Source organism: Equus quagga, chromosome 1 (genome assembly GCF_021613505.1).
Source record: "Equus quagga isolate Etosha38 chromosome 1, UCLA_HA_Equagga_1.0, whole genome shotgun sequence".
NCBI classification, from domain to species: Eukaryota; Metazoa; Chordata; class Mammalia; order Perissodactyla; family Equidae; genus Equus; species Equus quagga.
This window is the reverse complement of record NC_060267.1, coordinates 16,226,846-16,241,300: the sequence shown is the minus strand read 5'-3', so window position 1 is coordinate 16,241,300 and position 14,455 is coordinate 16,226,846. Positions and strand designations below refer to the sequence as shown.

Sequence of the window (14,455 nt, the reverse complement as noted above, 5' to 3'; positions counted from 1 at the left end):
AGGAGGGGCGGGCACTGCTAATGGAGGCCTCTGATGGCATCCCCTAGGCATTCGCCAAACCTGAGCTCACACTCACCTCCCCTCTGTAAATGATGAAAGCTGCTGGTTGGTTCCCCAGCACCCCCTCCCCCCCTCCCCCATGTGGAAACACATTTCTAGTTGCAACTTGATCACCAGACGAATGAGAAGCACGTTAATTGCTTTCAGTCATGTCCTAATCTTGCGTCTTATAATGGACTCGAAAAACACTGCCTCATTTCTACGCCGCTTTCTTAGGCCTGGGACCGACTCTCTCCTGTCCAAACATCTTGTGTCAACACAAGAGACTGCGATTCCCTGTTTCCTGCCCCTTCCTGCTCCTTGGATGAGCTTCCTATTCTGGAGCGTGTTCTCGGCAGTGACTGCCCAGTCCCCTGCCCCCCACGCTGTCGCTCCAGATCTTGAAAATCCTGCTTTAGCTCATCTTCCTTAGGAATCCATCCAGTTTTGGTTGCCCCTTTCTCTGACTCTTACATTTCCATCTCTGTGGTGACACTGATTTTCTGGAGCAGGAGCATGTGCATGCATGTGGGTGTGTGCGCATGTATGTCCTGTCTCCTCCAATCTCACGTGACTCTCAAGACAGGCCCTCTGTCTGTGGGGAGAAGCCATGAGGGTGGGAGGACAGGGGTCTCGATCCCAGCCCTGCCATGTGAGACCCGGGGCCAGTCATGAAAATTCTCTGAGTCTCAGTTTGGGTGTCTGTGAAGTGGGGTTGGTGACGAGTATTCATGTGGGAGAATGACTTTCGTGATGCCCAGGGGACATGTGAGCACTGAGTGTTTGTTTCATCTTCTCTCCTTCTGATGCCATCAAGCGAGTATGAATGAGGCGCCAGCAGTGTGTCCATCCCGTGGCAAGTCCTGTGGGGATTTGAAAGAAGCGCAATACACGTTCTTCCTTTACTGGTGGGCTCATGATCGTCTTGGGAAGGCAGCACTGAAACCTGTTATGTAATTTAGGGAAGGGTGGTATATGATAAAGTGCTACCTCCCCACTCTGTGGGAGGCTGCCATACCCCAGAAGTCCCAGACCAGCCACCCCACCTGCTAGGGGCCAGGGACCCCAACCCTGGAGTCCTTCGTGGAAAGAGCTCCAGTGGTTGCACTGAGTAGAGGAGTCCTTTTTTCCCCTCGTCTTGTGGGCCGTGCCCTACATCCCCCATCAGTCTAAAGCTGGTATGGATCTACAAGCTCCTCGTCCACTTGGTTCTGCATCTCATCTCCCCACCTCTCCCGTGGGGGCAGCCGGACAGAGAAACTGTTAGATCTTCTTCCGCCTGGCGACGTTTTGCTTCTTGCAGTTTTGAAGGATAGAAGAGTGAGAGAGGAGCTGAAATGTATTCGTCTCCATCTTGTGGATGAGGAAACTGAGGCCCTGAAAGGGACACTAAGTAGATCAACATCGCTGGCTAGTGAGAGGCAGAGCTGGCTTCTGCGGTCTCTCCTCACAGGCACATGGGGAACCAATGGGTTGGCGGATGCTCACCTGCCTGGAATGGCGCTTGGACCGGTGGTTCTCTGTTCTCAGAGCTATCTCCTCCTTGGGGCTGAGGCCAGGAGGTGGGCCCCTCCTCCATCCAGAGACTGTTTGAGAGTCTCAGTTTCCACAGGGAGCCTATGAATCATGGCTTTTGTTGACACAGGCCAAGAGGAGTGCTGGAGCTCTCTTGCCTGGTTGCCAGTGTCCTGGCTAGGGTGGTGCATGCGGCTGGGGTGGGAAGAATAATTGTCTTTGTGTTTTACACTCATTGCATGATAATCCTTCTCCCCGAAGAAGGGACACTTGTTTCCTGAGCCGTGCCGACTAAACCCTTCGAAGTTTTCCATGGAACAAAGGCTGGTGGAGGGTCAAGGCCTGGGGACCGCCTTCGCGGGCACGCCCTTGGGAGTGGGGCCCATCGCGGCTTTCTCCCATCAGGCTCGGTGAGGAAGCTGGCTCCAGTCTCCTTCAAGCTGGGGCCAGGCGTTTCCCACACCCTCTCCCGGGAGCCGTGGTCCCAGGCATTGCCGTCTCATTCTGTTTCCTCTCAGCCCTCACCTCTTGTCTGGGGCTGCCCGCTTCCTTCCTTCCCTCCCTCCTCTCTCTAATTTTTCTACCTGGACTCTTGTTTCTGAAGCTGCACTGTCGCACTCACTGACTTTGGTAAGATAGATGGAAATAGAGAAATCTTTCACCTCTCCTTCTCCTTCACTCCCTCTTCTGTGACCTTCACCCTGGTGGATGATGTCTATATGAATGCCTAGGATTCTCTGGCCTCCCTGACAGCCTGTGTCACCACCCCCTTTAAAACCTCAACGCTTCGAGACTGCTAAGACCTTCTTCTTTCCTTTCTGCCAAGGAAGGTCTTCTATTTTTATTTTAACTTCCTTTGTAATTCTGTCTAGAACTCTCCCCCAAGAAGCCCTCCGAGATAAACTGTGTCCAGGTATCAACCCCCTTACACCTGTTCCCTGTGAACACCTGTGTGTGGCTTGCACGTCAGTGTATTTGTCCACCTGCTTGGTTTTCTGGTGCTCTGGGTGTCGCTTTACCTCTGAGGGTCAGGGGTGCTTCTCCTGGCCCCAGCCTTGTCTCCTGGCACCCTACTTGGAACTGTTGCAGAAGTTCAGCCAACACAGGTTGTCTAATTTCAATAAGAGCTACGTATTCCTTTCTGTTTTCAAATCTGCTGAGTGTCTCCCACTCAGGGTTATTGGGTCTGTCTGGAGGAATTTTCTTGAGGTTTTGGGAGTGGTGGATTCAAGAGCTATGGAATGTGCTCTGGTGCCCCAGGCTGGCAGTGCCAAACCTCTCTGTTTCCCTGTCCCCTGCCTGTCCTGCTCAGAGAGGTCTCTCCCATCCTCGGAGGGACACGGAGGCCCTTGGCTGTGGTGGATTTCAAGGACACTGGGCTGGAGTGGCAGCCAGGGCTGTGGAGGTCGGTGGAGGAGGAGGGGAAGGCGTGGAGGTAGGCCTCCCACGGCTGAGGGAGTAGGGGGCGCACCAGTAGCTTTGGATTCCAACCAGGCCGAGGTGAGAGGCGGGAAGGCTGGATGGGACAGGCTGGATGGGGGCAGAGTGGGTTAGGCAATCCCCTGGAGCAGGCTGGCCTGGCGCACAGTGTCAGAGGACCCAGGCCCCAGCCACCCACCTCCAATCCCTCAACACGTTAGATCCCTCCTGGACAGAGCTCTCCTACTAGCTCAGGAGTCCCACCTTTAGTTACTAACTACTTACTAGCCCGACTGTGTGCCAGGGGCTCACTGCTCCAGGCACAGGGGACACAGCAGTGAACAAAGCAGACAACCGCCCCCTCCAGGAGCTTATACTGAAAGTGCAAGGGGAGCTGAGGCCATTGGAGTTGCAGTCACAACCGGGGTGTCCCAGCTTATGACTCCTAGGGGCTGAGTGTAGACAGGATAATTCTGTCGTGGTGGAACCTGAGACATCCCAGCCAGGAACGCTTTTCAACCTTGACTGTTCATGCCGGGGCAGGCGACTTCCTCCATATTTGGCATATCTAGTAGGCACCACCCAGCCCGCCTCCACCTTACGGCCCCCTTTCTTCCTGCATTCAGTGCCAACAACTGCTCTCCAAAAGGCACCAAACGTGTCAGTTGATCTCAAGAAGCCACGAAGATTCAGGACTTGGGCCATCTCCTTGCACACGGCCAGATCTCACCTGAGCTGCTCCCTTCACTGCCGACATCGCCAGGTGTTTCTCTTGGGCCCAGATCCGCCGGGCAGGTGCAGAGCCTCGTGCATCTGGATGGGCAGCCCGCAAGTCCCCTTCAGTCAATTTTAGCAACAAAATAGGTTGCTCTTTTCGTTCAAACTGTGCTTGAGAGAAGCCAGATGGAGAACCCCCTCCCGCCCTGATCAGGTCCTGCAGACACACCCAACAGATGTGCATGTGCAAAGTACCGACTTGGGGACACGCACGTCTTAAAAAGATTCGCAAAACGACAGACTATGCACAGAAGAATGTGGTGCCGACGGGGTGTGTCAGGGTAGAGAAGTGAAGTAAAGGAGCAGAGTTTGTCTTTAGAGGCTGAAGGAACCCTAGAGAGGATGACCCCAGGACAAGAACTCAAAGGCCGTACAGCCATGTGGTGGCCGAGCTGGGGCTCCTAATTCCTTCTGACACCCGCGTTTGCCTCGAGCATCCCTCATATCATAGAGCCCGGCAAGAAAAGCCTCCTGTGGCCTGGGAAGCACAGTGGGTGCTCTCTTGGAGGGCGGGGGCGGTTGATGCCAGCATCTCAAGGACCTTTGCCGTGCTCCCCCACAAAGAGCATCTGAAGGGATTTAGACAAGAAAGGATTCTGAGTGTGTCTTGGCCAGTCACCTCTGACGATGTTAATGGCCTCATTTGTTCCCAGGATTGAGGTGCTTCCCTGAGTCTCTCTGGTTGGTGCTGAAGAGGAACTGCCAAACAGGGGCACTGCTGGGAGAGGAGGGGGGAGGAAATGGGGAGCCCCTGTGGCGCTTCCTGGCAGGCGGGGACCCAGAGGCCCTCTGTACACAGAGGAGCCCAGTGCCCAGAAACCCCAGCGAGGCACACATGGCATGTAGCCATAGCCTCTGGGCTCAGGCTGGGTGGGCTGGGCGATACTGGGAGGCTGTTTACACCATCGCGTTGGCTTGGTACCGGGCTTGGGGTTGCTGTCAAGGGTTGGGTGTGTGTCACCAGCTGGGAAGTAACAGCCAGAAGTGGTAGCCTCACTCCCATGCTGGGCATGGCACCGCCTCTGGATCTCGTGAACTTGGACATCATCGGAAGTCTTTCCTCTGACGATGTTAATGGCCTCATTTGTTCCCAGGATTGAGGTGCTTCCCTGAGTCTCTCTTTCTAGTCTTTCTCCCACCCCCAGTTACATCTGAGAGGCACTGCTGACCTGCGCCTTCAAACAAGGTGCATTTGTTTGTTCCTTTACTTATTCTTTCAACAGATATTTGTTGGGACCTACGATGTGCTAGGCACTGGGATATGACAGTGATGGAGGCCCCGTCACCAACACTGCTTCAGGGGAATGGACCATTATGACAGGGTGTCACCGTATGGATATGAGTAGGCACAGGATGGGCACAGGGAGCTCTGAGACTCCTGGCAGGAGCGCTCCTCCTCGGAGGCCAGGCTGTGACCCTGGGGTCTGGACCCCAAGCCCTTGCTATTCGCCTCTGCTCCAGAAGAGTTCACCAAGTGCACGTTACAGAGTTTTCCTATTTTACGGATGGGGAGACTGAGGCCCAGAGTCCCACCAGAAGTTGAGAGTGAAGCTGGAGCTAGGCCCGTGGTTTCCCGTCCCCTGGCACAGAGCTTGTGCCCATGTCACAGCAGTCCTGGTACACCAGATATAAAGTCATTGTTTTGTGTGATTCCCACCCCCAGTGGCCTGCTGGGTCGTGAGGAACACAAAACTGACACATAGGAAACAAGAAAAGTCATATAAAATGGCATATAACAGAATTTAAAAATCTGAAATTTGGACAGTGAGTGGCATGATTGATCCCAGGATGGACCTGGAGGGCTTCAGGTGATCCTTGCTCTTCCTGTCGGCTCCAAGGGCCACATTTCAGGCCCAAACAGGAGGACCAGCCTCCTGAGCATGGGAGGAGAGGCTGGGGAGCTGAAGGGGTTGAACATTTCTCACAGATAAATCACAGGGTGAATCCATCCACAGATACTCAAGATGCGCCTGTGTTTATCTGCTGAACGCACACCCACCTTGTCTGTGAAGCTGCGTCCCTGTCTGAGACATCCCAGTGGTGCATCATTTACCTGGATGCTTCCACTGGCAGGAGCTTCTGGCTATGGGGCTGTGTTTTCCACCATCCTCAGGAGGCATCCAGCCTTGGCCTGGGAGTCCGTGCCTCATGCTGGGCGTCACGCTGAGCTGTCTGATGCCCAGCTGACCTGTGGGCACCGAGTGAGCACACACTGATGATGAGGATGGTGACAATGACAATGAAGTTGGGAAACTGAGAGCCATTAATCTGGAAGTGATTGACTCAAGGTAACTGGAGAATGGGTACCTCTGTGTGCTCTGCTTTAAGAGCGGTAAACATTCAAAAGCCCAGACACAGAGGGATGAAAAATTAGGGGCTGTGACTCATTATTGCAAACAATTTGTCTCTTTGAGGACGCTGCTCAGCAGAGCACTCTTTCAGTTAGCCAGCTCTCTGTGTGCACTCAAAGCGCAATTGATTACTATGCAGCTTGGCAGGAGGGCTTCTAGGGTGCAAAACCAGAGATGTTTCTGGAATCTGGTGGGATGAAATTGTTTCCACTGAACAGACCAGCATGTTGTCTACAAAACAGGTTACATCGAGCAGCCAGGACACTCCCCTTCTGGAATAGGGCTAAGATGGCATATGCTCCCACAGGCAGATACCCCAGCGCCCTCTGCCTGATTCCCTCCGGTGGATATTCTGGATATGCTCCCATCTGGCCAGTGAGAGACACTCATTCCCTTTAAAGGAATGCTTCAAAGTGCTTTTCATTCACCCCAAGCACTGGTTTATTAAGCAAGAGTTGGCCAACCTGGAGTGAGCCCAGAGACTAATGAAAAGGATGAGGGCGTTGGGAAACAGGAGGTGTGTGGAAGGGCACGATGGTAGGAGACCAGTCTGTTCCCTTGTTGCTGTAGGACAAGAATACACTTGAACCCAGCAGGGAGAATTCACTTCAGTATCCAGGGGCGTCTACGGTCTAATGGAAAACAGGGAAATTCTCTTTCCAGGGGAGTCGTGAGATGTCTATAGATTCTTTCTGGAATGGCTTAGAGGGTGTCATTCTGCAATACATGGCGTTCTTTTTGCTTGTTTGTTTCTCCGGAGCATGTAATGTCTGTGAGTTAAGCACCTGTGCTCTCCATCCTGGTGAGGTTGTTTGGGCATCACAGCATTCCATGGATTTAGTTCTAAAATGCGGTTTCTCTACTTCTTTAAAAATGTCCCCTTGAAGGAACTGACGCTCTCTTAGCCTCTCTGAAGCTGGACCTGCCATTGCTCAGGTACCTTCTCACTTTGCATGCGTTGCCCTTGCCTCTTAATTTGTGTGGTGAGTGTGTATGTGTGTCTGGCTGCAGTTCTGGCTCTGCCAGGTAAGAGGAATTTTTTTCAAGGGTGAGCACATAATTCAGTTGAATCCAACATGCACTTAGTAATGCACCTAACTTCTTTTAAATTTTCTGCAGAACCCGGCTATGCCACAGGTCTTAAACTGTGTTGCTGAGTGACTTTGCTGGGTTGCTGAGTTACAGAGGGCATATATGAGCAAATAATGAGGCTTGGTAGGCATTTTTTGAGGCGAAGGTAATACAGGCTAAAGACAGTCACGTTCCACTTATCACTCCCTCATCACTGAAGGATAAACGAAAAGTCAGAGAAGGGAAAACAAGGTTCAGAGACTAGTAAAGTCTTTCCGGAAGAGGAAAGACACGGTGGAGCTTGGATCAGGTCCAGAGCTGGGGGAGGAGAGCACGTACGCTGTGCCAGCTTGGGCAAAAGCAGTCACTCCTCTTCCTCCCACTGTGGGCTGAGATTCTCAAGCTCAAGGACAACACTGCTTGGCGTTTGCCCTTGTTAGGTGGCTATGTCACTAGCTGATGTCATTGTCCAGCAGATGCCCCATTTAGGCGAGGAGCCCACTCCTGTTTTTGCTCTTGAACCCCAGGGCTGTGCTATCTCCACCAGAGGGCAGTTAAAGCAGAGAAGGGCTGGAGTGGTGGGGGCAGGACAGGCCAGTCCCTCCTCCTTCACACTTACACCTCTCCCCATGGCCAGACAGGGAATTGACGGGCAAGACCACAGGTCCTGAGCCCTGGGAAAGAGCACAGATCCCGAAAGGAGGCGGATGAGTCCTTGGATCCTGGCTTTGCCTCTTCCTTGCCTCAATCTTTATAACTAGCATAAAGTTTAGTGAGGTGGTTGGGTACAGAAATCAATAATTCCCATGCACTGCCTTTCAGTAATTAGAAAATGTGACAGAAAAGAAAGGGTTCTGATTCACAACAAAAAAAACTCTCAGATACCTAAGGATCCTCAATAGCAGCAAGAAGAAGAAGAAGAAGACAAAATGCACAAGAAGAACCAGAAAACATCGACAGCAAACGAACAATGAGGAAGAATCGCTGTATCAGAAACCAACACAGAATAGACAGCTTTAGTAACTGCAATGGTGTGATCACACAATGAGGTCAATGGAACACAAAAGAAAATGTCTGAATTAGGCATGTAATAAAAGTGATATTTCAATGAAGGGAAGTGAGGATGTTTATCTTTATGTAGCAGAAAATTACAAAAAAGAACATAACAATTACCCAAATTCCCACTCCTCAGAATCCATCACTATTAATATTTTGGTTTATTTGCTTTCACCCTTTTTTCCATGTTAACATCTCTTAAAAAAATCGCATACATAAAAAGTAAACACAATTTCCTTTAAAAACAATCCATGGCTCAAGTTCCTGTTAAGTTGGCCAATCAGCTGGTCCTGCTGTCGCCCTCCCCCAGGATCAATCCTGAGAAATTATAGACACACTTGGAAGCCGTGGATGCTAGGAAGTACCAACGATGACCACAAAGCTGTGGGAAAGCACAGGGGAGCCCGAGGCCATTCGAGCTGATTTGTGTCGGGGCAGGTGGGTCGCTGCCACCTGGAGCTGAGGCCTGAGGTCGCAGAGAGGGGGTGCTCTGGAGGAGAAGGTCTTAAGTTTGTCCTTGCCTATTGTCTGCTCCTTTACAATAGAGATCCGGAACAGCAGCCCACCCACCACGGCCCTTGTCTGTAGTTCAATACGAGGGCAGATCTGCTTTGTAAGCAGGGCTACCAGATTTAGTAAATAAAAACACAAGATGTGCAGTTCAGTTTGAATTTCAGATAAACAACAAATAATTTTTTAGTATAAGTATGTTCCCTGCAATATTTGGGACATACTTATACTAATTTTTTTTTTTTTTTGTCATTTAGGTGAAATTCAAAGTTAACTGAGTGTCCTATAGTTTGTCTGGGTGGCCCTGTTCATTGGTGATGGGGACAGAAATGCCTGCCCTGAGTATCAAGGCTGCTGGCGTGTAGTTGGCCTCTACAGAACTGGGTACTCGTCTGGCCTCCACTCAAGGGTGCAGAGGGAGGCCTGTGGGTAGCCTGCGGTCGTGGAGCTTGTCCTGTGGGGAGAGGAACCAGAGTCTGAGCCTGGCTCATCGGGAGTTTCCCCATCAGCTTTTGGGACTTTGTACAGCATGGCAGGGCCTAAGCTCTGCTTCCACCATGCCCTTGATCTCAAATTCTAAAGCTGCATAACAGAAGATAGGGAGGTCACTAATCCTCAAAAGCTTCCCCCAGCTCCAAAGCTGCTGCCTAGTGGCCTGCTCAGAGGACGACCATGGCCTACCTGCAGACAACCATGGAATAAGGCTAGACAGCAACTTGATTTGTGACCCAGGGCAGAGGGTCTCCGCTGTGGCTTAAAATTAGCAAAGTATTATTATAACTGAGTTGGTTATTGTTGATCTTGTGGAATTTTTCCTTGCTTCTTTTTCTTTTGCATGCTGGTAAGACCTGGTATGGAATGCCTGATTAGCCAAATTCTACAATAAGCTTGTATAAACATGACCTAAAAGGTAGAGAGTCCATTTCTGTCCCAAAGTCAAAATTATAACCTTGACACTGGTATCTGGGAAGATTCGAATAAACCTCTGACATCTATTTATCCTTGTCGAAATTTGCATGAAAGTTTCCACTGAAACTGGTGTTTGGATATCCTATCACAAAAGGAGAAGGTTCCCAGCCAGAGCCATCCCTCTGCTCATCTGAGGGTCATCTGTCAACATCACATCTTTTTGCCAACAGCACTTCAAAATAAACTCTCTAACCGGCACTGTTTGGAAGTTTTCTGAATTCATTTTATTGACTTTTTGACAGCTTCATTTTATTTCAAGGTTATGAAGATGTAATTTACAGACAGCCAAATTCACTGTTTTTAGGTGTACAGTTGTATGAATTTTAACCGGCATTTGTTAAGAGATGTCCCTCAGTGGAACCCAGGTATCTTTGGGTGCAAAGGAAATCCATTCCAACTCATTTAGGACTACATTGCTTTAACTCCATCCACCAAGATCTGGGGATTTTCCTTGTCTGTACCAAATGGTTTGACCGACACATCTCAGATGTTGTGTCAAAGCAACAACTCTGTGGCAATAGTCCTTATTATCATAGAGAGGAATCAAGCATTTTGCCTCCCTACCGACTCGCCTCTGTTCTGCTGGATCAGTGCAGTTTCCCCGGTGGTGGGAGGGGGCCGTGGGGATGTCTCTGAGGGAGTCTCAGAGATTGGCGTGGGGACCAAGCTACCAAAGGATGGAGGTGGAAAAACAAAACCTTTCAGTTATCAGACTATACTGATCCAGCCTCCATTTCCTAATGCTTTTTAAAGACCATTTTGAGAAAGAGTCCTGAGTGGCAGAGGGCTGAATGGTTGTCATCCACCCGCAGGATAACTCAGCATCACATAACATGGACTGGCAGAGTTGGGTATGAAGCAGGGTAAGTTGTCAGTGGGGCTGAGAGATGGTTCTCCAAAGATGAGGATCAGTGTGTGGGATGAGAAATTTCAGAACCAATACGTGACAGGACTGTCATCTAACACAGAATCCTTATATCCGAAATCTGCTTTCTTCAACACAAGAAAAGAAAGCAAAGAGAGCAGAGAAAGGCAATGCAGGGATATAACTCTGCAGGTGAGAGGGTTGTGTCAATACCACTTCGGGACGCTGCACGGGAAGATCACAACCTACTTGTCCTATGGGAAGCTCTTGAGTGAGGCTATAATGGACAGGACAGCCAGAAAGCAAAGGGAAGACCCCCATTCTGTAGCATGATCCAGATGGAGTTTCAGTGTTCAACAGGGGCATGGGTCTTTTCTTCCCAGAATCATGAGACTGACATAATTGATAATAAGATGGGAACATCGAAAGAATGTCTACTTGTCTGCGTAACACTGATCATTGACCTTCTGATGGTGAGTAATGGAAGCTCAGGAGCAGCAGGAGTAGACAGAGGAAATGAGGACTAGGCAGCTTCAGTTCTAGCTCAGAGGCCAAGAGAAGGCAGAAGCAGGAGAAGAAACTGGAGGAGAGGACAGTGCAGCTGGAGAGGGTCCTGAGACGAAGAGGGGACCAAGAACTGATGGCAGGACTTCAGTGCTGGTAGCTCTTCCTGCTGGAGGTTGAGGAGGTGGTGTATTCAATGGTGGAACTGCTGACCCCAGTGGAACTGAAGCCACCTCCAATGCCTCTGCCACTGCCAGAACTGAAGCCACCTCCAATGCCACTGCCATAGGAGTAGCCGCTGCCTCCACCCAGGCCTAAGCCACCGCCAACGCTGCTGGAGCCGCCATAGCCGCCGGAGATGGTGGACTGCACCGCGGCTGTGGACGGGAGAGGGACAAGGACACACAAGACTCGGTGAGCTCATTCTGGCAGCCTGAGTCCAGTCAGAAGAATACAAGGGCAAGGGAGGGAGGCAAGGAAAAGTACTTACAGATGTTGACTTGTCCCACGCCTTCCCCACTCAGCCTAGGAGGAAGGAAAGACAGAGGGCATGAGACCTCAGAGAGCCACCGCTGGACCAGTGTGGGAAGCCTCGGTGTTAAGCATAGTCCTTGGGGAAACTGCCTTTAAATAGTTCTCTGAAAGTAGCAATGATGGCCACCACTACAGTGCCTTAAACTTGCTCACTGCCTGGACATTCTGGAGATGGACCCAGATGTTTAAGGAGGTTGTGTGAATTACCCACCTGCACTCCTCGCCTTCTAGCAGCTTCCTGTAGGTGGCAATCTCCACACCTAGGGCCAGCTGGACCATTCATCAGCTCCTGGTACTCCTTCAGCAGCTGGGCCATGTCTTGCTTGGCCTTTTGCAGGGCATCCTCCAGACCAGCCAGCTTATTCTTGGCATCCTGGAGGGCCATCTCTCCACACTGGTCAGCACCAGCAGTGGCGGCCTGCAGGTTGGCACACTAGAGAGGGAACAGGCAGAAGGAACTTGCAATCTGGACCTCCAGCGGAGACCAACCGTGATCCTTCCTCCTAGTGAGGAAGAGTCCTAGAGTGTAGAATTGAGGGAGAGGGAGTGATGAATCTTTCTGTCTAGCTGATTGACTACCTGGGAACCTTTTCCAGTCTGGGAGCTGGTTATCACAGCTCTATGCCTTTTGTGTTACCCACCTGCATGCCGATGTGAGTGGTGACTGATATGGTACCCTACAGTGCACACAGGACCAGGGGACATTGGAAGAAACGGATCAGTGGTTTGTTTTGAGTGTTGTCTTCAAGGTCAAACCTGGACTATAGTCCATCGTGTCTTGTGTGACCACAGCTAAATTTGTACAATATTAAACATATGGTCCATTGAGATAGTGCGTTTTCTCCCGAGACTGTTGAGAACTTGCCCTCTCCCACCACAGAGCCCCTTACACCATTGGGAAGCACTGTGCTCTGCTTTCACTCCTCTCTCTTTTTCGTGGATCACGAGCAGATTTACGACATCTTTCCTCAACTCTACGGCCTGCCTTTCCTTCCATGTGTTCCTTTGCATTTCCCAATCCAGCTATTCCTCTTAGACCAATCCTTTTTCCACACCTCCAGCCCATGCTCGCCCCTGTGAACAGTGAGATGCTTCTGTCCACACCTTTGATCACGCCCTTGGGATTGGACCCACCCTCCCAGAGACACCCAGTGGGGCCCACCAAGGGCAACATGTCCTTTCCTCCCTGGTTGTTTCCAGTGCCCAGGAATGTGTCCAAATGATGGTTGATGACTGGCTGCTGGTCAGGCAATGAAATGATGTTTCTCTTCACTATCCCTCCCCCACCTGCTCCATCAAACCTGCTTTTGGGTGCGGTTGGCGTCAGATCTCAGTCTCTGGATCACATGGTTGAGCTCAGCAGTCTCCTGCTTGATGTTGTGTAGGTTGTCCCTTCGTCTGGCCACCTTGGTTTGCAGCTCCTCATCCTGTAGACCAGGAGAGAGGCAGTGTGTATAGGCTTTCACACATGAACAATGGCTTTCAATTCCCAGTCATTTAATAAACTTGTACCAAATGGTGTTACATCTCATCTAGGAAAAGTAAGGGCACAGCATTATTTTCTTCTGTACAACTGAATATTTCTGTAGGATCATTGAGCACCTGCGTTTTCAATAAACTAGTGATGTTCTTCATGATAGCTACGGGATTCACAGTCAAGAAGAGGCTGAAGGCAAAGCCTGGTAGTGCAATGTCCTTAAAGTCCTTCTGCCTTTGGTTTTTTCTTTTTACTCAATAGCTTAACTGTAAATTCTTTAGCTGTTTACTTGAAAACAGCATTGATGGACCTCCTATGAAATTGTCCAGTGTCTTTGTACTTCAGACTCCATTCAAAGGCTGCAGGAGGCTGGTGCAGCTGAGTATAACCATCAGGGAGGGGGCACAGAGATGCCTCACCCATTGCTGGTGACTGCTCACGTTGGTCTGTATAAGGACTCAGCCTCGAAAGATTCGAAGGAGGCAGCCTGAGGCTCTTGGAGCAGGGTCCACCGGTGTCTAGGACCTTGTTCTGCTGCTCCAAGAATTGCCCCTGGAGGAAGACAAGGTGGTTATTTGCAGGACATAGCAAGAAAGTAAGAAGTGTCTATGTTATTAGGTTTCCAAGCAGACCAGGATGTGCTCCATGGTGCTGGGCTGCGTAAGGAATGTTACAGAGGCTCAGATCAGGAGGCGCCCTCCCCTGAATCTTTTTCCTTCTCAACTTACAGACTCATGAAATTCCCCCACAGGCTTTTGTGTTATTCCTGCTCTATGAGTTATCCTGCCTACTGGTGATTTTTTATCACTTCTTCTCCCTCTCTTGACAAGCAGAGTCACAAATGTAATTTAAAATAGTTTTTATCAGATATGTTGTACAAAGCTTTTATTTTGCATAGGATCTCAGTAAAAGAGGTGTTAAATACTATCTGATGGTTTGATTCTAATCTAAGCTCCTATTTATTGCACGTATCTCTTCCAAAACATTCTTGATAAATCATCATGCTCTGTTTTTAGAATAAATTCTTTTTTTTAAATGGATTATACATGTTTGTGTATCTCAAATGTTCTTTTGTCTCATATGGACAGCGAAGAATTTTATTTTTCTTTCTTCTCTTTGTTTTTCTTTCTTTCTTTTTTTTCTACCCAGAGCCTCAGGGCGGGTTGTGACTGGCCTTTGTATCTCACTGTAGATCCTTCAGAGGTAATTGTTAACCCATTGCATTCTCTCTTTTCCCCATATCTGCTTCAGAGTTATCAACAGTTGAGAATTCTTCCTAGGCAGGAATGAGGGCCGTTTAAGGGCTCAGTATCTCTAGAGCATGTCCATCACCTCCTGCCTGTGCTCAACATGGAGCCCACCTGGCAT

The 14,455-nt window shown here is 50.0% G+C and overlaps 1 protein-coding gene across 1 annotated transcript in view; it reads right to left on the bottom strand.

The window, feature by feature from the left end:
- Window positions 1–11,504: 11,504 nt before the first annotated feature.
- KRT5 (keratin 5) overlaps window positions 11,505–14,455 on the bottom strand; it is a 28,330-nt gene continuing 25,379 nt past the window's right edge. Inside the window, exon 8 of the mRNA XM_046673622.1 lies at window positions 11,505–11,601. Within this exon, the coding sequence (XP_046529578.1) occupies window positions 11,520–11,601 (82 nt within the window). The 3' untranslated portion in view covers window positions 11,505–11,519. The remainder of the gene's footprint in view (window positions 11,602–14,455) is intronic.